Source organism: Mirounga leonina, unplaced genomic scaffold (assembly GCF_011800145.1).
Source record: "Mirounga leonina isolate KUSES-001 unplaced genomic scaffold, KU_Mleo_1.0 Mir_125, whole genome shotgun sequence".
Lineage (NCBI taxonomy): Eukaryota > Metazoa > Chordata > Mammalia > Carnivora > Phocidae > Mirounga > Mirounga leonina.
The window spans coordinates 45269445-45293652 of NW_023270305.1; the positions used below are offsets into that span (position 1 = coordinate 45269445).

The following is a 24208-nucleotide window of genomic DNA, read 5'->3' on the forward strand; positions in this document are numbered from 1 at the left end:
TTAATAAGTGCACTTTATTTTACTAACACAGCTTATTTAACCCAGTATGTCCAGAAGGTTATCGTTTCAACATATAATCAGTATAAAAATTATTGAAAAGGTATTTTGTGTCCTTTTGTTTTTCACACTACATCTTTGAAAATCCGGAGTTTATTTTACACTTGCTGCATTTCATTTCATTTCTGACCAGCCACGTTTCGAGCGCTTAACAGCCACACGCGTCTTACTGGACAGTATAGCTTTAGACTACCTTTGAGGTATTTACGACCTAAAAACATCTTTTGCGGGCGCCTGGGTGGCTCAGTCGTTAAGCGTCTGCCTTCGGCTCAGGTCATGATCCCAGGGTCCTGGGATCAAGTCCCACATTGGGCTTCCTGCTCGGCAAGAAGCCTGCTTCTCCCTCTCCCATTCCCCTTGCTTGTGTTCCTGCTCTCGCTGTCTCTCTCTCTCTGTCAAATAAATAAATAAATAAAATCTTTAAAAAACAAACAAACAAACATCTTTTGCTACTTGTGGGGATGAAAAGGGGGGGGTTACAAATAATTTTTAAAAGTAGGACTCCATTTGTCATCCCACCCAGTTGCTTCGTGTTCTGCACATGGACGAAGGCCCTGGTCTACTCTTCCATGATTGTGAAGAGCCTAAGGAAAATTCTTTACTTTAAATTCCTGTCATGGAGTGACTTTTTATCTTCTGATCTCCATGGACTTTTTTTTTTTTTTTAAGATTTTATTTATTTATTTGACACAGAGAAAGAGACAGTGAGAGAGGGAACACAAGCAGGGGGAGTGGGAGAGGGAGAAGTGAGCTTCCCGCCGAGGAGGGAGCCCGATGTGGGGCTCGATCCCAGGATCATGACCTGAGCCGAAGGCAGACGCTTAACAGACTGAGCCAGCCAGGCCCCCCCATCTCCATGGACTATGAAAGGCATGTAAAACTATAGTTTAAACTGCATCTGTCTGTCTGTCTATCATCTCTGCATTTATCTATCTTTTAGAAGTGACAGTTGGGAAGATTACTCATTTAAAATCAAGTCATGTTTCTCTTCTCTAACCCTGGTGTTTCTGGGGAAGATTTATGAGAAGCTGTGTTTCTTCAGGGAGGGACAGTTTGTTCCATGGTTTACAAAGCTAGAGAATTTCAATAATCAAAGTGTTGCCATTAAAAACAAAAGAAGTCAGCTTGGAGATGGATTAGAACTAAACATGTCCTCAAAGAACGGGCTGGAGAGAGCAAGAAAATTATTACAGAATAAAGTTATCCAAAGATTATTGTTCTCCTTTGACACTTAAGTCTATTATATAGTCTTGGACTGTTTGGAGGTGCATTAGGTGGATTTTATAAAGGATAGGCATCAAAACCTGGCCGTGGATGATCCTCTGAGGGGCAGAATACTCCGTCCAGCATTAGAGTCTATAGCTAGCTGAAAGGACAGCTGTGCTGTTGGATGAGACTGGAATTTTCCCGTGGGCAGTTTAAACCTTTTGGAAGCTTCCATCCATGTTGCTCACGAGTGGCCTGGTGTGGACCGTGGACATGTGGGTTGTTGGCTTGATGCCAATTATCTATAAAGTCCAAGTTTGCCAAGAGATGCTGTTTTGATCCATTAGCAAACATATCTGCAATGTTAGGCCACCAACAGAGGATGTGGTGTAGGACAACCTAGTGCAGCTGATGGGGGGCAGTGGGGACCATGGGCTATGGCGAGCTCTCGTGGAATTATTCTTCATTTAGAGGGGTGCTTACTGTTTACAAGCACAGAAGGTGGCCTCAGTTCTGCAGATGCCTTGGCTATCTTTGGAGAACCATATAGCACCCTTAGATCCACAGATATGGTGGGGTCATCGAGGCAATGGCTTCAGGGACTCTGGTCAGCTTGCTCCCACCACCAAAGGACAAGACACTCAGTCTCCTTTCTATTTCTCTCTACTTCCATGTCGAGGAAACTCCACCTTTCTTAAGCAGAACTACTTTCCCTGCTAGAAAGAGAAAGAAGTGGTATACTGTCTTGTGCAGCAACACGGATGATCCCACAGTGGAATTTTCAGTGGGCTCACTTTTATTAGTTGTACCACTAAAGGTGAATGGATACCTGTTATGATGTACACTTTTCCAGACTCTGTGACATTTAGGAATTTGCCATCACATATCACCTTCAGTGAGTGGTAGAGAATGCGGAAAAGCTTACTCAAGATTCACTCCCGTTTCGAGCTTGTATTCCAGTCAGAGGCCTTGAAAAGTCATTATGCCCATGACTGTGGCCAAAGCCTAGGCATCAGCCTCTGAGGCCACGTTCTTCAATGGGGCAACCCAATCCAGATGTTGGGAGGAAGCACAAGAAGGCAGAGAGGTGCTGAATACTAGAGGAGTGAGCATCCCCGGAGCTAACTCGGCTAGCATCATGGGTTCAGAACACGACTTTGCTCTCAATAGTATTAGCCAAAAAGAAAAAATGTTAAGGCAAGTATCATAAGAATGGATTTGTAAAGTGAGACTAGTAAAGTCAGAGAGTTGTTTTTCTCCTAAACTGTTTTTAAAAAGTCAAAGTTATTAATAAGTGGTGGTGACAAAAAGTATGAACGCAATTGTAATGAAAATCTAATGTTTTAATAACCCTTATTAAGCCTCATTTTACTGGAAGATGCTCCTAGAAGACAGTATGAACACTCTCTCTTCGGTTTATGGAGACATTTTTGCCCACTAGGAAAATGCAAAAGCAGGTGCCTACAAAGGGAACATCATAAAAGTTTACAAACAGCTGTGATCACCTGGGGGTTGCAGAGAGTGACAATTCCTGGGACAAGAAGGCAAACTGAGCCACGTCCTCAGTGCTATGAGAGAAAAAGAAAAAAAAAAAAAGCGCTATGGTTTCTTTCCTAAAATCACAGCTTATTCAGGAAGGAAAGTCAGTATTGACTTTAAGCTAAAAAGGTGCTGAACTTCCTGGCAGTCGCTGTGAGCGCAGTGGAAGGAGGGGCCAGACAATGAGCTGGGACTGGTGGAGGGTCTTGGAGAAAATGGGGCTGCAGCTGAGTGCTGAGTACCCAAAAGATGGGAGCAGACAAAAGGGTGGAGAAGCCAGAGCCAGGATGTGGGTGAGACTGCTTTCCCCCTCCTCTCTCCAAGGTCAGCCTGGGTGTCCTCTTTCTGTTCCTCTCCTACCTGAGGCTTCACACATGCTGTTCCTCCCAACCAGAAGGGCTCATCCCTTACTTCACCAGAAGAGCTCAGTCAAATGGTCTCTGCTTTTGTAAGTCTTCCCTGAGCCTCTAGTCTGGGTTACAGCTCCTTGCTCTATGCTCCCATGGAATCCCAAACTCCCCCTTCCATACCACATATCACATCAAGTACAACTCAGTGCTTTCCTGACTACTCTGATGTACACCCCACAAGGGCAGGGACCCCGCCTCATTCATGCTAAATCGCTGCTGTACAGCTTGGTGCCTGCTATAGAGAAGGAGCTCAAGACTCGATAGGGGAATGAGTGGGTGCTCTCTGGCCTACGCACGATGTTGGTGGCTAAGGGGAGGCAGGGAGAGGTAGAATCAGGAAGGGCAAAGAGCATGAAACACTTTGGGAGCACAGCACACTGTGCAGGAGAGTGGGCCAGTGTGGGAGGTCATTAGTGGTTATGTCACCTTGAGCAGGATACAAATGGAAAGGTGTTGGGGGGTGGGAGAGGTAGGAGGACAAAAAGGGAGGTGGTTCGGTGACAGGGACTTGCTCTGCTTTCCAGATTGGGTCTTGTCTTATGTTCTCTTCAAGAGACCAAGCCCATTCACGATCCCCACCCTCCTCTCCCAGCCTGGGTGGGGGATGGAAGGGCGGCCAGGCAGTGTAGGGCTGGTGGGGTCTCGTCTGGACACTTCCACTAATTCTCTTTGTGACCTTGAACAGAGCAGGGGCCTAATTATCTGAGCCTCATCTTCCCAAGATGCAAAAAGGAGAGAAAGTAAGGTGGTGCTAGGGAGAAAATAAGAAAATGTATCTGGGAGTGCTGGATGTCTTACAGGAGGCTGGCTCCTCCTCATACCGTGAATTCTGGAAAGCTATCTCCTAGGTCAGCTTTTGCCATCTATGATTCAACCCACACTTCTGGCCAGAGCACAACTCCCCACCAGCTGGGGTTAGGAGGATTCTCAACCGTGGCCTATCGTGGAGTCACAGACTGTCCCTGGAGATGATCTTTCCCCATGTCCTCAGCTGGAGGGACAGGCTGGTGGCAGCTGAGTGGCTAGACATAAACATCGTGTTTGAACAAAGTAGCAAACTTCCTAAAATGTTATGTACTTTGGTGCAGTTCTGACTCTAGAACCAAGCCCTGCCTCGCTCAATCCTGATTCTGTTTGGGAGGAAAAAATGAGGTCAGGGAATTTGAACAGAGGTGTCTTTATCAGCCAGCCCTGTCTTGTTCAGCCTCTAGTATTTACTTCTCTGTTTGCTATTTGCAACTTGATACCAGGACTTGACATTCTGTTGCTGCAGCTGTTTGGGAAATGAAGCAATTCAAATGTGAAAGTCCTAAGAGAAGGTATAAAATGATGATGATGATGATGATGACGACGACGATGGGTGTGTGAGTGTGTACACGTGTGGAGAAAGGGGGGTTAAACTGTGGGGGACTGGAAGAGAGAGGTAGAGGGAGTGGAAGGAGGGGAGAGCCCTTAACCACATCAGCTGCTTGCACAGCCATTTATTGAGAGAGACCTCCGACTGTGGGGAAGGAAGTTGGTGCCAAAAAAATAAAAAATCTCAGGATGGTATATTTTGCAGTATCAACTTTGGGTTTGACTTCTCTCTGAAAACAGTCAACTTTGCATGTTTTGGGTACAGTTTGGTTTTCGCTGGGGACATAGAGTGTCTTGAACTTTTTCTCTTTTAAATTCAGGAAAGTAAGCCAAGAATTCTAAGTACTCATGTCCCTCTCCAATGAGACAGTGAAGGAAAGATTTCCAAGGGTGAGAACTGAATAAATACTACTGAGAATTCAAATATCCAAGGAAGGTACTCTGCCAAAATAAATCACACCCTCTAGGAACATTTCCTATAATTTGCTTTTCTTTTCTTTTTCTTAAATGATCTACTCTTACAAAAGGTTAAAAAGGTCAGGAGTCAGTGGCCAGCAAATTGGACTTTCTCCCCAGATTTGCTGGGCACTTCCAGGCTGGTGTTAGATATGGATGAAATTTTGAAGATCCTCAATGTAAAAAGCCTATATAAAATTACTGTTTATTGGGCAAGACAAGATTGACCTTCACAAAAAGACTTCGATTTGTAGATTACTTGGTTCTCTTAAGCCAATGCTAATTAATTTATTTATTTTAAAAGATTTTTTATTTATTTTTTGACAGAGACACAGCGAGAGAGGGAACACAAGCAGGTGGAATGCGAGAGGGAGAAGCAGACTCCCCGCAAAGCAGGGAACCCGATGCGGGGCTCGATCCTAGGACTCTGGGATCATGACCTGAGCCAAAGGCAGACGCTTAACGACTGAGCCACCCAGGCGCCCCTGGTCAATCCTAATTTAAACATAAGAGACTAATTCGGAGAAGTTTTTATTCTTGCTGAGATGTAACAAACTTCCCTGAAATCGATTGCAAATTTCTGGGGGAAGGAAGGGAAGAAAATGAACTCCCATGTACTTGAATTATTCGCATTTGCCATTTTATTGAATCCTGACAACACCTAAAGAAGTAGGGATTATTAGATCACTTTTGTGCTCGAGGAAAGGGAAGGCTGAGAAACTTAACTGAAGCCACAAGGTAGCACTGGGATTTAACTTGGGTCTGTCGATGCTAAAACCCTTGATCTCTTTCTCCACACAATGCTGCAGCCAGTTTCAGATAGAGCCATCTCTGTCTTCCCCTTCCCTGTGCCACCATTTAAATTCAAGCCTCCTGATCCACGCATGGGTCAGTGCAACAGCCTATTAACTGGTTCCCAACATATTAGAGCCATTGTCCCTGAGCTTTGGTAGGACAACTGTCATCTGGTGGCTCTCTAAGACAAGACATCTGTGGCCCAATTGTACATATAAATTAAAAACACTATTAATATCTAGTCAAACTTGTATGAGATAAAATTCCTTAAAAATACAATATACTTTGGCACAATAACATTTATCCCAGATGAAGATTAGCTCGCAATGGTTATAGAATTAGGTCCGTACTTTTTAGTCTGACCATCAAGGTGGTGAAATCTCATTCATGTGCACCTTGCAGCCTTGGGCGGGAGGGTGGGGGGCCGCATACTCCCTCCTCTCCAGCCTGGGATGTGTTCTCATTGTTGTTGGCCACAGGCACTTAATGGGCTGCATCCTGGTTTTGGACACCTTCTACCTCAGCCCTTCCACACCCTGGCTGCTTGACTAAGTCCCAGCTTGCCTCCACCGCCCAGGGCAAGTCCTACCTGTCCCTGTGGAGGCCTCCTGTCCCCTCAGGCTGCCAGTGATGGCCCTTTCTCTGTTGCTGTCAGTCCCTTCAGCTCTCTCTGCCCAGGGAGAGACCTTGACGGCCATCTGTTCCGTCTCCTGAACCAGTCTGTCCATTGTCTGATGTCAAGACCACGTCTCATGCTTGTCTGCCTTTTCCACAGAGGCATGGTGCCCCAGTAGCCATTTGTTGACAAGGATCATGCTTAGCGAATGGGGTAGACATTTCCAGCTCTTGGGTTTGCTCTGTTCATTTTATTTTCAACAATCAGTGTTGTCAGAACAGAGGAGTTTACTAGAGACACAATGAAGCAACTTCAGAGGAAAACTGAAGTTAGGAGTTTCAAATGCAAGAGGCTTCTCTTTGAAGGGAAATGACTGGTAGGAACCACAGGATCAGCGCCTGGCTGGCCCGTCAGTGGAGAGACAGAGGCAGAGGGAGAAGCAGACTCTTCGCTGAGCAGGGAGCCCGATGCGGGGCTCAATCCCAAGACCCCGGGATCATGACCTGAGCCGAAGGCGGATGCTGAACCATCTGAGCCACCCAGACACCCGGGAATGTTTATTTCTTTACACAGACACGCATCTGCTTTAAAATTGCCAATATGCGGGAAGGAATGTCTTATCAGCACACATCAAACAGCGATTTTTAATTATCTTAATTGCCTAGGAACCAAAGCGATTTAAAAAATTGTTCCCCCCTTCTGCTTATATGACTAAATTAAATGAAAGAATTCAATACTAAATCACATACAGTATGATCACAACTGAATAAAGAAAAGATAAGAAATTATAGATAAGGGCAAAACCCCTATTAACTAAGCAAACACATTTTTGGTGAGCGCGAGAAACGGTGACAAGAATGTTGCAGAGGATGATCACACTGGGAGAAGCCACTGGACTGAGCAATGTTTTCCAAAGTGTATCGAAAGCAGTGCTTGGGAGGAAATTAGTTGCTTTCTGTTTTCAAATGATGGGGGCCACCACTAGCCCGCACGGTTTCAACCCCAGTGCTCCCACAGCCACTGTTTCGGCTCTCCCCTCCCATTTTCCACGAAGCTTCCCTCCTGCCCCCATCATTCCTCTCAACCTAGGTCACCAAGGTCACCAAGGTCACCATAACCTTCTTAGTGCTAATTAGACGGCTAGTGCCAGCGTGCATCCAAATTTTCTATCACTTGACATTGTCGACTCCACGCTCCTCAGTGATGTGTCTTCCTCTCTCCGTTTCCATGACCCCAGGCTCTCCTGTTGCACCTTTTCTTTCTCTGGCTGGTCTTTCTTAGTTTCCTTCTTGTTTCCTTTTTCTTTCCCCACCATGACTTGAAGGACATGACCCTCGGCATTCACTGCTTAACCTATTTCTCTTGTCTGTCTACACAGGCTCCCCGGTTCCTCATCTACTCACATTAGGCACAAACTGCCATGCTGACGACTCCCCAGTTTTTGCCTCCAGCTCAGAACTCTCACTAAGCAGAGCTGCCTCGGACCCAGGCCGGGACTGGCACGCGGCTGTGGGGCGTCTCGGGCACAGACTCTAAGGAGGCGCTCCCTCTCAGGACCCGGCAGGTGCACGCCCCCGAGAGGGGGAGCACGTCCCTGGCCCGTGCCTGGCCGGCTCTGCCTGGATGCCCCCCAGTGCCTCGAGCGTGCCACTTCCGGGGCTCAGTCCTCATCTTCCCTCGCAAAGCTCTCCTCTTCCTGCCCTCATCCTGGTGGCGTCCCTGGCGGCTCGCACCAGACTCTGGAGGTCCCTCAGCCTCCCCACCCAGGCAGTTACCAAGTCCAGTCGCTGCGTTTCCTCAGCTCCTCTGGGACCCAGACTCTCCCCCTGGCCTGCCGCTGCTTCTGCTCACCCCCTCTCGCCGCCACCCCCTCTGCGCTGCAGCCGGTGGGACTGCTCTGAAGCGCAGGGCGGATCACGGCCCTGCTTAAAACACTTGCTGCTCTCCGCTGTCCTCGGAGTGGGCTCCCACGACCAACAGCCCACGGGGTCTCCTCTCACTGCCCACATTCTGTCCTCCACCGTACCCCACTCCTCGTGTCTCCTGGCAGGAGCCAGAGGCCCACCCTGGGGTCCTTGCTCCAGCTTCCTTCTCTCTAGGATGTCCTCCCTTCTCAACTCTCCTTCTGCTCGCAGCTTAAATGTCACTCCTAGAAGCTGGTTTCTACTCCCGTCTGGTGAAATGCCCCTCCTGGGCGTGTCCCCCACCCCTCATGGGCTCCGCTCCCTCACACAGCCTTTCACGCGGGCGATGTTTGGACACCTGCCTGTTTGTCCCTGCTCTTCAAGGGCGAGGACACTGCTTATTAATCAGGAGCAGCCAGCACAAACACAGAGCTCATCTCACAGAAGATGCTCGGCAAGTATCTGCTGAGTGCACGAAGCACTTGAAGAGTCCCTAGTATCTGACAGTCCTGGATTCAAGGCCCTGATATGCCCCTTGCTATTAGGAGTTAGCTGGACACTGGGGTAGTCAGGGCCAGGGTCCCCAACAAGATAACAGGGGGCCGGGATGCTAAGACGAAACCATACTAGCATCCTGTTTTACAGCTTAGACAAGACCACAGGAGCATCCTGTCTGGCAGCTTCTGCAGAACTGACTTCTGCAAGACATTCTGAGACAGAACAATTAACCATAAAACATCGGTCACTGTCACAGGTGAGGCAGTTCGTCTCCACATGTGAGCCCAGAAGACGATCAACACGTGAACAATAACCCAGTAGGTAGGCAGGTGCATGATCAAAGCCCTGATTGGCACACCTTAGCAGCCAAGCCACAGGGGGCCCCCACTCAGCTTGCTCAAGATAGTTCTGTAAAAAAGCTAGATTTGAACGCCAAAACGGCAACCGTCTTGGGTCCCCACCCTCTCCGGGAGCTTTGCACTATCACTCGATAAACGTGTTTGCTGCCCACCGCTCTTCCTCTGGTCTACCTCTTCATTCTTTGAAGTGGGGGGACCAAGAACCATGGGCACTTGGGAAATAAAAATCCTGTAACATTACCAGCAGTGTGCCCTTGGCAAAGTTAATAACCTACACTAAGCCTCAGTTGCTGCTCTGTAAATAGATATCATGGTCATTCCCCAAATGACTGTGAATGGGTTTGTGCTTCCATAACCATCTGCAGTCAATACAATGCCTGACCCTCTCTTCTCTTCCAAGTCCTACACTCAATTCCGCAAAGCCAAAATTCAGTCCTATTCTAATCGGTATCCCTACTGCCCAGCCCCGTGATGGGTTCTTAGTGGGAGCATAATAGATGTTTGATCAAAGAATGTTTGAGGGAAGGCAGCCCAGTTAAAGAGGGAAGAAGAAAGAGGTAATAGAGGGAATGTGGACAGTGGAGAACAGAGAGAAAGAGGCAGAGCCCAGACACATTCTCTGAGTTGCTTTCGTTACCGGCGGCTCATCTGCTTTCGAAGGACGGGGCTGAGCACGCTCTCTGCGCTCTGAGCTAACCTGCCCGGCTCACTCTGGCTTCGGCCACAGTAGGGTGACTCGGTGCCCATGTGACCTGCCTTGCTCCCTTATTGAAAACAGCTGCACAGACAGCAACCAGGGGCTGGGGCTCTAGGAAAGGATTTCACAACCTCTGGGGCTGAGCTTCAGATAAGTTCCAAACATTGTTTATGTACATTTACGTGTGTGTGTGTTTCCTGGGGCTTTTCTGATGGCAAGGAGGCCCGGCCTTGCAAAACAAGCTCACAGTGTGCCTCTGAGTTTTTTGTTCTTGCTGATAGTAATGGAATGTACCAGCCTCCTGATGTCAGATCTGGGAGAAACAGAAGAGCTAAAAACAAAGAAGACATCCAATTCTAGTGGGTCCCTCCCAGAGCACGTGAAGGGGGATGGCCCAAGCCGAGGTAAAAACAACTGGGGAGGGGTTAGACTGGTCAATATATCGACTGAATTCCATCCAGAGAAAAACTATATGAGGCAGAGTTATAGTTCCTCTTTTCCATCCTTTTTCCCTAAGCAGTAACAGTAAGCAGCCTGAAGTGATATTAATCTTCCTGGTAGGAAAGGGCCTGGTGAAAGCCCTTGGAGATAGTAATCATCCATTTCCCTTATGCCTTCGAGACACAGACGTAGGGTTCTGAAGGAGTGTGGAGAGTTGCCATCAAATTGATGGAGAAGGAAAGAGAAGATGCTGCCTTGGATGAAAAATAGGGAATTGGACCAGATCACCGATTCTTAACCCTGGTTGCTGTTAGAACCACTTGGGGAGCTTCTAAAATCCCAGTGTCCAGACCTCATCCCAGATTAATGAAATAGAACCTTTGGGGTGGGATCCCGGGGTCAGTGTTTTTTTTTTTTAAGATTTATTTATTTATTTTGTACAGAGAGAGAGTGAGTGCAGGCAGGGAGAGGGACAGGAGAGGGAGGGAGAGAATCTTCAGCAAATTCCCCACTGAGCATGGAGCCTGCTGCAGGGCTCGATCCCACCACCCTGAGATCATGTCCTGAGCCAAAACCAAGAGTTGGACACTCAATCAACTGAGCCACCAGATGCCCCCCTACCCCCCATGTTTTAAACCTCCCCAGGTGATCACAATGTGCAACCAGATTAAAAACCACTAGATTCCATGAACCCTGATGTCTGAAGTTCCCATATATCCCTGCATTTAAAATTAGGGGGTTCTTTCTAAATCAAGCTATTCTGGGGGGCTTTTTCCCGGTCTTTGCAAGTCTGAAGCCTCAGAATGTCACGCTGAGATATGTGTTTTAGAAAAAGCAGAGCATAGCTATATATTGGAGGCAGGGGGATGGTTTCAGCAAAGGGTATCATATGCTTAGTGAACTCTTTTATATTTTAGGATCAGATGTGTTGCTGGTTTGTTACTTAAGTGGTTTCTTCTGGCACTTTCTCTTATATATTGGCCCAGGGCTTTCCTGGTTGGTACCAAGGAACAATAGGACTGTGAGCCCACCCCAGGGTGGTGGCAGACTGGAAGCTCTTGTCTCCTGTGGTCCCATTCATGTTTTCCCTGACCTGGGGCTTGGACAGCTCTGAGGTGGTGGGCGCCAGTCCCAGGGAAGGGTGTGGCTCTGGGCTTGGGCCTCTGCAGGCTCCTCAACTCTGCGGTGGAGGCTGGAGGCACTCAACCCTTTGGGCAGGCAGCCTCAAAGGCTCTGTTGGTGGGCCCCTGTCTGCATCTGCAGGGCTGGGGTGGGTTAACTGTGGGGAGGATGGGGCAGACAGGAACGGAGAAGGAAGAACTCCCAGGTTTCTGTGAGGTCAACATGTGTTTGAAACAATTCAGAATGTGATGGAGAATGTAATTAGGTGATGTTTGTTTTTGTTTTTGTTTTAAAGGAAAAATCCAGAACCTGTGACTCTTGTTCACGAGCACATGCCTGGATGTAGTCATTTTGAGTTTATGGAAAATGTGGTCAGCCCCATAAATCAGTGCTAAGGAATTCTGACAGAGTCATCACCGGGTAAGTGATGCAGATCTGTAGCGAGTCTCCTGAAGTTATGCAAAAACAAAAAGGAATAAGCATGTAGACAAACATGTCCTCCCTCCCCTGGAACTCTTTCCTGAGTCGCCACAAGGCAGCTGTGAAGTGCTCTTCCTACCTATTCTCTGGCCTTTCTCAGGTAACCCATGTGTACATCAAGATGTCTGGGGCCATGGTCATGACTATAAGGACACAATTCTCGGCATCTGTTTCTCCCGTGTGCCTTAAAATTTTATCAGAATTTCTATAAAGGAAGCCCATTTAAAGTAGGCGGGACAATAATCCCTTTGGGACATCTCTGAGAATATGGTCAAATGTATCCTAACTCTTAGACCTTCTGTACTTCCAATCTATTATTTTGTGTGATCGGAGAATGAAACTTTAAGGCGGTACTGTGTTTCTCAGAAGAGTAGAGCACATCTTCAAATGTTAATGCAAACTTCCATTCAAAATTCGCAACTAGGAGATTCAGTCTAGGTGTGATTCATTAGAGGACATTCCATCAGTTTGCATTCCATGGTTGTTGGATTTATCCCTTTGGCCTTTTCATGACAAGCAGTGTTGGTTCTTGTATCTTATCCATGACACTATCGCCTACGACTTCTCAGGTTGACTCAGCTTATGAATTTGTTTCTGCCAAACCAGTCAGTGGGGGATGGAATGTTAATAAATCTTAGCAGAGATGTTTCCAGGTGCTCTGCAGAAAACGGGCTTGTCAAGACCAGCATATTCTGTCACAAAAAATAGTACTGCTGAAACTGAGTTTAGGTATCTTACTGTTTTTTTTCTTAATCTGTTAGCTGAGTCTCATGCATGCTAAAAAAACTTCATTTTCCACAGAAAACAGATGTATAATTAATAAGGCCAAATAACCACCCTGAGTTTACAAAGTTTACGGCCTAGGCTCATTTCTGTTAACTGTAGAGTTTGTACTTTAACATTTGCCATCACAGTGTGTTCTTATGGACTTTCACAGCTAAACTACAAATTCCATGTGCCACGAGAGCCAAGTCAGCTCCGCATTTATATGTCCTGGTTTCTTTCACATCATACTTGCCTGCTGTCCCTGCCACAGCCAGGAACAGCTAATTGCCCCTGCTATGAAACTTTAGACCAAACCCCCTCAGCCACAAACCACCCATTGTCACCAGGTGCATATAGGCTGTGCTCTTGCATTTTATGAGTTGTGCTGTGTCAAAGAGTGAGGAGGGTAAACAAGTGGGTGCACCTGATACACATCAATTGCAATATGCTTTGAATTTCTGCATCAGCCCTTCGCAGATAGTAGAAAAACACAAAGTAAATAATCACAATTATATTTGCCATTGATTGAGCATACTATGTGTTCACCACTGGACCAAATTCTTTACAAACAATACCTTCCCCAACCAGCCAAAGTATCATCTACTTTATAAAGATGAAGTTCAGAGAGGTTAAGTAACTTGCCTGGAGTTTTCCCACCAAGAAGGAAGTTCTTTACCTAATCTGAAAGGAGTTCCAAGTCAGACACCTTTATTTGCTTTTGGGTTAATGTGTCTGATACCAGAGTAGTGGATGGAAGATGTAATTTGCTGATAGTTGAGGGAGAAGTTGGTGCCAAGCTTTGTTATAAAATCTAGGGACGAGAGACGAGTTCTTACAAGAAGACAGAGCAATAGTGTGATTTCGGCAGAACTGGAGTTGTTTCGAGCATTGTTACTATGTGAACAGAACAAGTTACTCAGCTTCTCTTGTCCTCCATTTTCTCATTGATACAATGAAGATGAGCCAGATGGTTTCTAAGGGTCTCTGCTGGCTCTTCCCTTTCTTCGTCCTCTTAGTTGGAGACATTCCAAGCTTGGCCCTGACCATTTTAGGGCAAATCCTCACCAGGGCAGAAGGCCCTCCTGAGGTCTTAAACAACTGGGTCCAATATCTGCTGGAAGATGGTGGGAGTTTTCTGTGGCCCCCATTTCCTCACCCCATCTTGTGGCTCTGGCATCTTGTTGGTCATCACTGGTCATCACTGGCCACGGCTGTTGGAGAGCAGCAGGCCTCTCTCCTGGCACAGTCTAGGCCTCTTTCACTCACTGTACCCATAAATTAAGAAGCTCAAGTCCTAGGAAGTTTAACTCAACTTATTTCTGTCAAGATCCTTTCTAGAAAAAACAGGTCAACACTCGAGGTCTTATAGAAACTAGAGTTTTTAAAATTACTATCTGATTTCTCACAAAATAAAATAACAGCTGGATATATCTGGAGTTATTCCAGTGCAACGAAGTCAGAGGGAGAGAGAAAAACAATGTGTGTGTGACACCATTAATGAATCCTACCGTGTCTCCTGGCTGTGGACGCATCACAGACACACGATCATATCCTTTCCTTAGTAAGACCCACAAGGCATCCAGTTTTCCCTGAAAAAGACAAAAACAAAAACAAATGCACCAAGATTACAAATGAAACCAGAGCAGTGGCCAGCACAGACATGTAGAACTTTCCATGCTTCTTCAGTCATGTGAACAACATACCACCAGCAATGTAGTTGTAACAGGCTAAGTGACTCTCCAGGCCCTAAGTTCAGGGGCCTGCAGGAACGTAGGAGGAGAAGAGACCCATAACAGAAGGTTCTGACACTCATGCGGGGTACATACACCTGAGACTTGGGGGCAGCCCCAAACTTGCAAACACAGAGAAGCTCATTTAGGCTCTCAATTTTTGCTTTTACCATGTTTCTGGGCATATCCTCACACCACAAGTCTAACTTTTCAACTTTCACTGAAGTTTCTTCTGCCCACTTAATGTCCAGAGTTCACAAATGAAGCAATGATGACAAATTCAGGAAAATTACTATACAGAATTGTCAGTGGAGCAAGATCAATGAAAGTCCCCGGGGATGCAGATCCCTGGTTGTCCCCTAGGCTCACTCAGCACCTATGACTTGCTCAGGGATCCCAGGCTCGAGGGACAGATGACCAAACATCCCACATTGCCCCAAATCACAACCCCTTTGGAGGTGTAGGTAATGGGTTGAATCTGAGAAGAGTGGGTCTGTGAGTGCTGAAGTTTTCAGTGTGTGGTGACGGGAGTCTACTGCCTCTGGCCATTCTCGTTCCCTAGCCGTGCTGAATGAGGCTGATTTCCCCTGCTGTAAATACTAAAAGGAAATAATGACATTTATTTAGCTTTGCGCTATTAACCCTTAATATATTACCTTCCAGGGCAGAAAGGACTTTGCAAATGTGATTAAGTTAAGGATCTTGAGGTGGGGAGATTATCCTGGATTATACAGGTGGACCCAATGTAACCGTGTGGATCCTTAATAGAGCAGGAGGGTCAGGATCAGAGAAGTTGTGTCAACAGATGGAGAGTCAGAGTGATACCTGTGAGAAAGGTTCAACTCACGGTTGCTTTGGAGAGGAAAGGGGGCCAGAAACCAATGAGTGTGGGTAGCCTCTAGACTCTCAAAAAGACAAGGAGACGGATTCTCTCCCAGAGCCTCCAAAAGAGATGCAGCCCTGGCCTCGCCTTGATTTTAGCCCAGTGAGACCGATTTTGGGCTTCTGACCTCCAGAACTGTAAAATAATACATCTGTGTTAAGTTACGAAGTTAGTGGTAGCTTGTTACAGCAGCAATAGGAAACTAACAGAGCCCTTATTAATCCCTGACATATTCTATGTTTATTTGCCTATTGTCTGTCTCTGCCAACCAGAATGGCAACTCCATGAAAGCAGCAGTGTCACTGGGTTTGTCAATTGCTGTCCACCCAGCCCTAGCAGAGCATCTCGTGCTCAGTAAATATTAGTTGGATGAATGACTGAATTCAGTGCTTCTAATTGCTGGGCTAGGTGCTTTCACAAGGGTCTTCTGCCAAAGTCCAAAAGAATTATGGAGAGGAAACGGAAGGTCAGACTAACAACTAATTTGCCTAGGCACACAGCTTGTAAATTGGAGAGGTGCGATTGGACCCCATGGCTGTGTAATTCCAAAGCTCATGTATTTTCTATTATACCAACCATAGATTCTTCCTCATGCGTGCCTTCTGGCTGGAGTACTTGAACTTACATCCTTTATAATAGGGTTTCTAAACCCTTGGTTGCAACTCTTCAAGCCCTCATGAAACAATTTTGTGTATTAGGACCAGAAAGTTTAAGAAATAAAATAGAAGAGGAAAGAAAATACTTGAGTCACTTGCACGTGGTGAAGATAACTATTGTTTTGTGACAAATTCGTATCAGTTAAATGTGTCTGGGTGTGTGTACCGGTGGGTGTTTGTGTGAGCACACAACGCACACGTAGGTATATACTGGGCCCAACTGTACTTCCTACTGGGGTGTCAGTGAGGCCTGTTTGAAGGCTGTCAGCTGGAAGAGGTCTCTACAGGATGGTTTCGAAAGGCTGGGGAAGTCCAGAGCCCTTCAAGTTGCTTGACACAAAGCTTTTATAGCGGAAACACCAATTTAAGAATATCATCCTGAAGACTTCACATTCTGACATTGTTTTCTGGTGGGTTATATTCAAATAAAAAAAAAATCTGTTCTTGAACCTCTATCAACTCTTGCACAAGTTCTTGTGGGTTAAATTTTGTCTCGCTAAGTGTCATGTTTCTCATCTCTTTTGGCAAGGTATTTACGAAGCCTCTAAAAATATTCTGAAATGACTTTAGAAAGCTGGATGGGACTGCTGCTGTGTTCAGCATGGTTTTCTGTGTTAAACCATTTCAATCATCAGTTAAATGTTTTCCTTTAAGGTTCCTTGGGATAAGCATTTATATTTCAGGATAAAACCAGGTGGGTTTCCTGGACGAATGCCTCTTTTCTTTCCCTATTTTGGGGGACGCCCAGTATTTGTCTTTGCAAATCAGCCCACCCACAGCGTTCTGTGTGCTAATCACTCAACTGCTTCACACACAAGGAGCAATAAGATGGGGCTGGAGGAATATTTGCAGAAACTTAAAGCTAAAGCTACACGCAGAGCAAAAGAGCAGAGACTACCTAGATGTGTCATACCGCGAGAATCGGTAGTAAGTCAGGTTTTCTGGTGGCAGTGGGTCCCAGTGTGATACTTAAGCACAAAGGGAAGATTCAGCAGCCTGAGTTTGTATTCTGGGTCTGCAGCCTCAGGCAAGCTGGTTCGTCTCCCTAAGCCTCACCTTTCTCATCTTTAAAATGGACCACAATGGTACCATCTACCGTATAAGCTTGTTACAAGGCCTACAGTTAGATACTGGAATAGATACTCGTCTCACAGAAACGAGGTTATCTATGATCATGGGAAAGTTGTTAAAATGATCATCTGGGAGGCTCTGTAGAAAGACATAAAAGAACGTAATACAGAGTGTAAGAATCCAATAATGTGAACTTTACCAGTCCTCCATTCTCTGCTCCTCCACCCCCTTCCCCCCTTCCTTTGGGCCACCCTTCTCATCACCCTCCAGCCCGCCATTGTCTGGCCTCTCTGGCAATGTTTGGTGGCCACAACACTCCACCAAAGCTGCACCTGCTCAGGCCACCCACGGATCCCAAGTGCCAAATGCCTTGGCCACTGCTGGGCCTCATTTTACTCAATTCTGAGATCTGATGCACTGGGCCTCTCCCTTCTGCACACTCTCCCTTGGCCTCAGTGCTCCTTCCTACCTCTCGGCTTAGTCCTTTTCAGCCTCTACCTGGTGCTCCCCTCAGCTCTCTCCCAGCCGCTCCTTCAGGCTGAGTGCTCCCACTTGGGGGCCTCTCACCAAGTCTCTGGGGTCAGCTTCCATCTGTCTGCTGATGGCTCACAAATTCTACCTTCAGCTTAGTCCTCTCTTAAATTCCAGATCCAATTACCTACCAAATCTTAGTTGTAATGCAGATGTAGCATGGGTATTGAAAACTGAACGATTGGGTGCCTGGGTGGCTCAGTCGGTTAAGCGACTGCCTTCGGCTCAGGTCGTGATCCTGGAGTCCCTGGATCGAGTCCCGCATTGGGCTCCCTGCTTGGCTCGGAGTCTGCTTCTCCCTCTGACCCTCCCCCCTCTCATGTGCTCTCTCTCATTCTCTCTCAAATAAATAAATAAAATCTTTAAAAAAAAGAAAAGAAAACTGAACGATCTTTCGCAAACCCGTTCCCCTTTTTGCATACCCTGCTTGGTTCCTGGCACCTCCGATATCTCCCTGGGCAAGCTGGACACCAGAGAATCATTGTCATATCCTCTCCCTCGGCCAACTCCTCCTATCCAACTTGAACCGTGTCCCGTGGACATTCTCTCTGTCACAGCTCTCCTGTCACAGCTTTCTGCCCACTCTGCCCCACAGTCTCCATGGCTACTCCCTTGGCCCAGGCCCTTGTCATCTGTCACTCATCCTGTGAACAGTTTCCTAATTGGTCTTTTACCTCCAGGCTCTCAGTCCTCTCTCCTGTTTGATTAATAGCGGGTTTCATTGCTAGCTCGAATGGATGCTTTGCCGTTAATAAAATAAACCAAGAAACATCTTACTAGCAGTATGAATTTAGGCAAGTTATCTAACCTCTCTGTGCCTTAGTTTTTCCCTCTGTAAATGGGGGTAGTAGGAATTTCTACTTCTGAGGGTTGATGTGAGAAATAAAGGAGCGAGTGCATGGAAAGCCTTTGGAATTGGGCCCGACTTACGGTATGTGTCTCACCCAGGGGAGGGCTTCATCTGGGTGAGTTGCTGTCCTTGGGCTCCTCTGGCCAAGGTGAGACTAGTTAATTAGTCCTAATCATACTCCCCGGGTTCTGAGTTCTGGTGGTCCCACAGATGAGCCCAAAGTCCCACCTCTGGGGCATAGGAAACCATCTGGGTAATTGACACTTCCAACACCTTGTTCTGCTCCTACAGCAGGTAGCTTTTATGCAAGAGCTGGAGTAAGTTTTAGAATAAGTGTGTTTATAACCAAGAAGAGGATAAAAAAATTGCTCTCCGAGGTCAAGGAGAAGTGCGTAACAAAGGCTGTTGGAGCTTTTATTTTTCTGAATGCGGGCAGAAGCCTGTCATTTCAAGACAACAGCTAATGAGGTTATTAATAATATCCCTTTGGGGCGTGAAAGGCCTCAGGGGATTTTTTCCAACCAGTCCCTGGGCTTTACCCAAAGTCTGGGGAGGAAGGGGCCTTTGAGTTGATTCTACTGTTTATCTCGGATTTGGGTGTCCATCATACACAGGCCTGTCCATAGGATGCATTTCAAGACACTGGTCCCTCCCTGGAAGAAACACCCAACTGCTGCTGGGAAGCTGAAACAGAGATCTTCCCATTACCCTCAGGACCCTCTGTCAGAATATATGAGCTGACATTTAAGTATAGCTTTCTTTCATAGGAAGTTGACACATCTTGACTGTAAAATGAGAAATTTACCAATTCCAGCCTCCCAAACTATTCCTCAGGCTCAGACAACCTTCAAATCCACAAAGGCATGCAAACTGGGAGCTCTATGTCAACTCTAGTTTTTGTTTCTTCCTAAACAACAAGACAGGGCCGGGAATGTTTATGCAACCGTCATTCCGAGCATCCCGGTGCCTGGGGTTTGTGGCTGAGCTTCCTTTTCTCTCCTTTTTAAAATTTTGGCCAAGCAACAGCTGTGTCTTCTCTTCTGGTTTGTCTGCCTTAGCGCTTGGAAATTAGTCAGAGGTTGAGAATTTTGAGGGTAGTCCAACGATAGGGCTGTTATAGACTAACACTGGAATTCTTACACCTTAGAATATATGGTAAATATTGTGACCCATGCTTCTCCTCAAATGAAATAAATGAATGAATAATGTTGGAAACACTCTCTTTCTCACACACACACACACACACACACACGCACAGTCGCACACACTCACAAAGGATACTTTTTGCTTTGCTGTTTTTGAATTTTGGTCATTGTTTTAAAAAAGCTTGGAGCCTGGCCTCTTTCTTTCCGTGCCAACAGCGCTCTCGCAAACATGGTGAATGTTCCTAAACCCGCCGGACTTTCTGCAAGAAGTGTGGCAAGCACCAGCCCCACAAAGTGACACAGTACAAGAAGGGCAAAGATTCTCTTTATGCCCAGGGAAAGCTGCATTATGACAGGAAGCAGAGTGGCTATGGTGGGCAGACTAAGCCAATTTTCTGGAAAAAGGCTAAAACTACAAAGATTGTGCCGAGGCTTGAATGTGTTGAGCCCAATTGCAGATCTAAGAGAATGCTGGCTATTAAGAGATGCAAGCATTTTGGACTGGGAGGAGATAAGAAGAGAAAGGGGCAAGTGATCCAGTTCTAAACTTCATATTTTGCTAATATTATGAAGACAATAAAATCTTGAGGTTGTGTTCACCTCATTTGGTTGCAGTTGGACTTTTAAGAGGGAAATAAACTAGTGCCGTCAATTAAAAAAAAAAGTGTGGAGTTATTATAAAAAGTAGCCAGAGAGGGACAAAAAAAGTCTGTTCAACATCAGCAGCCCATCTGACAACACTTAGGCTTCGCTGTGTCTTCCTGGGCTACATACAGCTCCATCCAGTACAGTTTCATGACTAAATGCTGCTTGATTACAAGGTCAAGGTGCTTTAAGCCAGGGATGAAGGCTGACCTGACAGAAAATGAACAGAACAGAAGACCACCCCCTCCCAGGCCCTGCGAGTAGTACGGGCTGACTCTGCCCCTTCACCGTCTGGCTCTCTTGCAAAGAACAGCCGGTCTGCCTGGCCATCCAGGGTCTGGCTTTTGTCCTTTGGCTATCATTTCTGTCATTTCCAGTCATGTGGAGGAGCTATTGGAAAGGGAGAAAATGGTTTCTCTAAAGGCTGCAAGCCTTCCAGCAAACCTGAAAACTGTCCTGGTTTTAATCTCTCTGGAGGCCATCTATCTGGGCATTACTTAACTTGTCTGAAATAGTCAGTCCCAATTTAATGAGAAGCATGGGGTGCTGTCAATCTAGGGGGTGAAAGCTGAGCACAGGCAAATTAAGGCCAAATATCGGAAAATTTCCTGGTCATGAACCTGGAATGAGGAAAGGGTGAAGTGTGGCTGCTGTGGTCAGTGCCCTAAATTAGACTGGGGAATGGTGGAGAGAAGCCCATTGTGGACTTCTTCTCTTGCTGAGTCCCCACTGGGTTTGCATAGCAAAAGCAGTCACCTGCTTCTCTGCTCCTCATATCTATTTCATAAGATGATGAAAAGAGTGAGTCAAATGCAATACATTTAAAGATGTATATGATTCTGACTACTTTCATTGGGGGAACTAAGAGTCTTCCCAGTGTCTCTTAAAAGTTTTGCACTAGGTGGGAGTATTGTCCCTATTTATAGTGGGGGGCAGAGAGTAGACTGGTCACTCTCCTTGAGCTGCCTGCCCCCCATCCTCTGCCTTTCTCTGCCTTCCCAGCTCTATGCCCTAGAAGCCTGACCTCTACAGATAACATCATCTGGTTTCCTTCAGTTTGGCTAGTAGGTGGTACCGGAGGAGATGAGGGCAAGATGAGGGAGAGGTGGGGGCATTCATTCCGTTTCCTCCCTGACCCCCTGCCCTCTTCAGTGGCTGTGTTCTTATAGGATAGGGATCTGCAAACACTTTCCGTAAAGGGCCAAAGAGTAAATATTCTAGGCTTTCTAGCTCAAGAGACAAACTCTAGGATATTATATAAGAACTTACATAACCATTTAAAAATAAGGAAAACCACTCTTAGTTTGTGGGCCATATAAAAACAGGTGGTAGGGCAGATTTAGATTGCTGATTCCCTCTCTATGGCCACAGCTCCCAGTGGATGGCCCCTTCTGGCCACCGGCTCCAATGACACCATCTCTCCTCCTTGTCCTTTAGGCCCAGGGGTGCACCTGCTCCCACTGTTGCTAGTCCCTGTACGCCTGGCCATCTCTGTGAGTTCCCTTAACTCTGCCCTCGCCAGAAGTTCAACCCTCTTGAGTGTGCTTCTGTTTCCCACCAAGACCATGACAAATCCATTGAGAGGGCTCAGGAAAGGGAAGCAGAGTTTATGGTCCTATGTGAGGCTAAATGTTTTTCCAAGGCCCAGTGATGTCTATAGGTGCTGTGGCTAAGATGGGGCTCATCACGGAGCATGAAACTGGTTCAACAGTATGAATGCGGAAGTTCTGGTAGCAAGTCTGCCCTTCTTCTGGAAAGATAGACAATTTTACTTTTGAATTCCTTTCTGGGCTTCTATTCTGAAACCTCCTTGTTCCTGCCGTTCCCTCGACCACCTGGCCCGGGAACACATAAGATGACTTCTTTTTCTCTCCTCTCCTCAAGGAGATGGCAAGAAGAATGTCACCTTCTTTGGACTGACGGTGCCAAAGTGATCGGTGTGTGTCGCAGGAGATAGTCTAACCAGCAGCATTAATAATTAATCCTATGTGTCAGCTCTTTAACAAGAGACGCTGGAGTCCCTACGCTGGGCCAGGCACTGTGCTTTTTAGCAGAGGCTAAATATGAGGTAAGCATAACTGGTGCCTCCAGGGGTCCAATCTGGTGGGGAGAAGACTCAAGCATGAGCAATCACACCGGCGGGCTATTGTATAGAGTAAGCTGAGCAGGCGTTCGCTTGAGCTGCCCCACCAGCAGGAGGCAGACTGGAGGCTGAGACTTCTGGCAAATCACTGAGGTGTGGTCATGTCTCTTAGCCAAGTGCCAAGATTCCTGCCCTCAGGGAGCCTCTTATGGAAGCCCAGCTGGAACCTTCGGTGACAATTTCTTAACCGGGCTTGTTCAATTCCAGATTGCTGGGCCCCACCCCCAAAGTCATTGATTTAGTAGATCTGGGTTGGGCCTGAGAATGTGCATTTCTAGTAAGTTCCTGGGGGATGTTGCTGCTGCTGGTCTAGGGACCATACTATGAGAACCAGCAGGTGAACACAATGACTAAGGAGGAGGCCCGAGAGCAGGGGCTGTGGAGGGAAGAGTAACTGGGGGCAACAGAGGGGTATGGCTTAGGGAGTTTGGATGTTAAAAAGGAGGCATGGGGGGAGGGGGAAGGAGTTTCACTGGATGAGAAAAAGTGAGCAAGTGGTGATGGCCCGTGTGCCTTTGAAAGCCTTTTGTGAGATGCTAAGTCATTACGCCTGGGAATCTGTATTTTTGAAGCTCTCAGGATAACTCTGCTACTCACCCAGGCTTGAGAACCTCCGTATGCTCAGTATCTGGCAGTACCCAGCACGACTTGTTGAACTGAACTAATTCCAAGTGGGTGTTGGGAATGTTTTTATATTTTTAAATCTAGTCGTTCTCTATCCCTATTTATTTCATAAATCTCAGTCCTAAACCACAAGTTAGCAGAGGAATAACATGCTCTTGAGCAGAAATTGGGTTCTTCAAACCGAATTAGCGTTGTTTCCAAATCCAAGATTACAGAAATGAAAACCTGGCTATAACCAAGTATGTCGTGTTAATCACAAGGTACAGATTCCTAAAAACGACGTAATAGAAAATTCCCTTTCTTGTTCATCTCGGAGACTCTGCTTGGCTCCTTCCTGTCTGCACACGCATGCACGCCACTGCATGTTCTGCGTGAGAAAATAATTAGAAGCAAACAGCTGTTAGGCAAGCAAGCTACGTTTCGCCCACATCTTTCCAGAAGTCAAGCTATTGCCCCGAGGGGGCGGGGTGGGGGGGGAACTTATCTTGAAAAAGAATCTCCTTGCTTTAAGCACAGCAAACCAAAATGAAAATACAGTGCCGTTAGTGTGAACATGAGCTAGCTTGGCTGAGAAGAGAAAACCACCAGCGACATTTCACTCCATTGTTCAAAATGGTTATTTCTATTGATTTCATAGGACAAGGGCTGCTCTAAGATGAGCAAATAACTTAGTGAATGATGAGTATTATTTTCGCTTTCATTGTAAGAGGGGTAAGGCTGTGTGGGTGCATGCGTGCAGATATGTGATGAGACCTGGCTCTTAACCTGGGGTCTTTCACTTGCGGCCTTGGAATTGGGCCAGTTTCTGTTTGGAGTATAGAGGTAGTGGAAGAACAAGAGGAAGAGAAGAGAAGCCTTCAGGAAGCATTAACTACCTTCTATGGCTTACACTTCCTAAGAAGCCAAAGAGGTTTATGTTCTGGAGCTGTGGAGGGGAAGAAAGATAGTGGAGGATAAAAAGGGGTTTTGCTCACAGCCAGGAAGAGTGAGTCCTAGCTGCATGGCCAACCCCTGAAAGGCTGGCAGGAGAGTTGGATAAAGAGGAATGGGCTTGTGTTACGGCAAGAGGAAGAGAGGTAAGGCTTCAAGGAGAATGCTGCCATTTTTGTGAGATAGTGGAACTGCCTGCCAATGAAGTCGTGAGCTATTGGAGAAATTTACAGTCATCTTCTGGGGTTACTACCCCAGGCTCTTGACTCCTAGTCCTTCTGGGGTTACTTCTGGGGTTA

At 46.6% G+C, this 24208-nt stretch overlaps 1 protein-coding gene, 1 long non-coding RNA gene and 1 pseudogene across 4 annotated transcripts in view; 2 read left to right on the top strand and 1 right to left on the bottom strand.

Annotated features, from left to right (window-relative positions):
• The window catches only part of ANTXR1 (ANTXR cell adhesion molecule 1), a 248285-nt gene that overhangs the window by 64789 nt on the left and 159288 nt on the right, over positions 1-24208 (bottom strand). For all 3 annotated transcript variants that reach the window (XM_035001390.1, XM_035001391.1, XM_035001389.1), the window contains exon 17: positions 14210-14290. In XM_035001390.1, the coding sequence (XP_034857281.1) occupies positions 14210-14290 (81 nt within the window). The remainder of the gene's footprint in view (positions 1-14209; positions 14291-24208) is intronic.
• The window catches only part of LOC118008025, a 213313-nt gene that overhangs the window by 58970 nt on the left and 130135 nt on the right, over positions 1-24208 (top strand). Inside the window, exon 3 of the long non-coding RNA XR_004678538.1 lies at positions 11752-11876. This is a non-coding gene — a long non-coding RNA (uncharacterized LOC118008025). The remainder of the gene's footprint in view (positions 1-11751; positions 11877-24208) is intronic.
• LOC118008023 lies at positions 19585-20421 on the top strand (annotated as a pseudogene).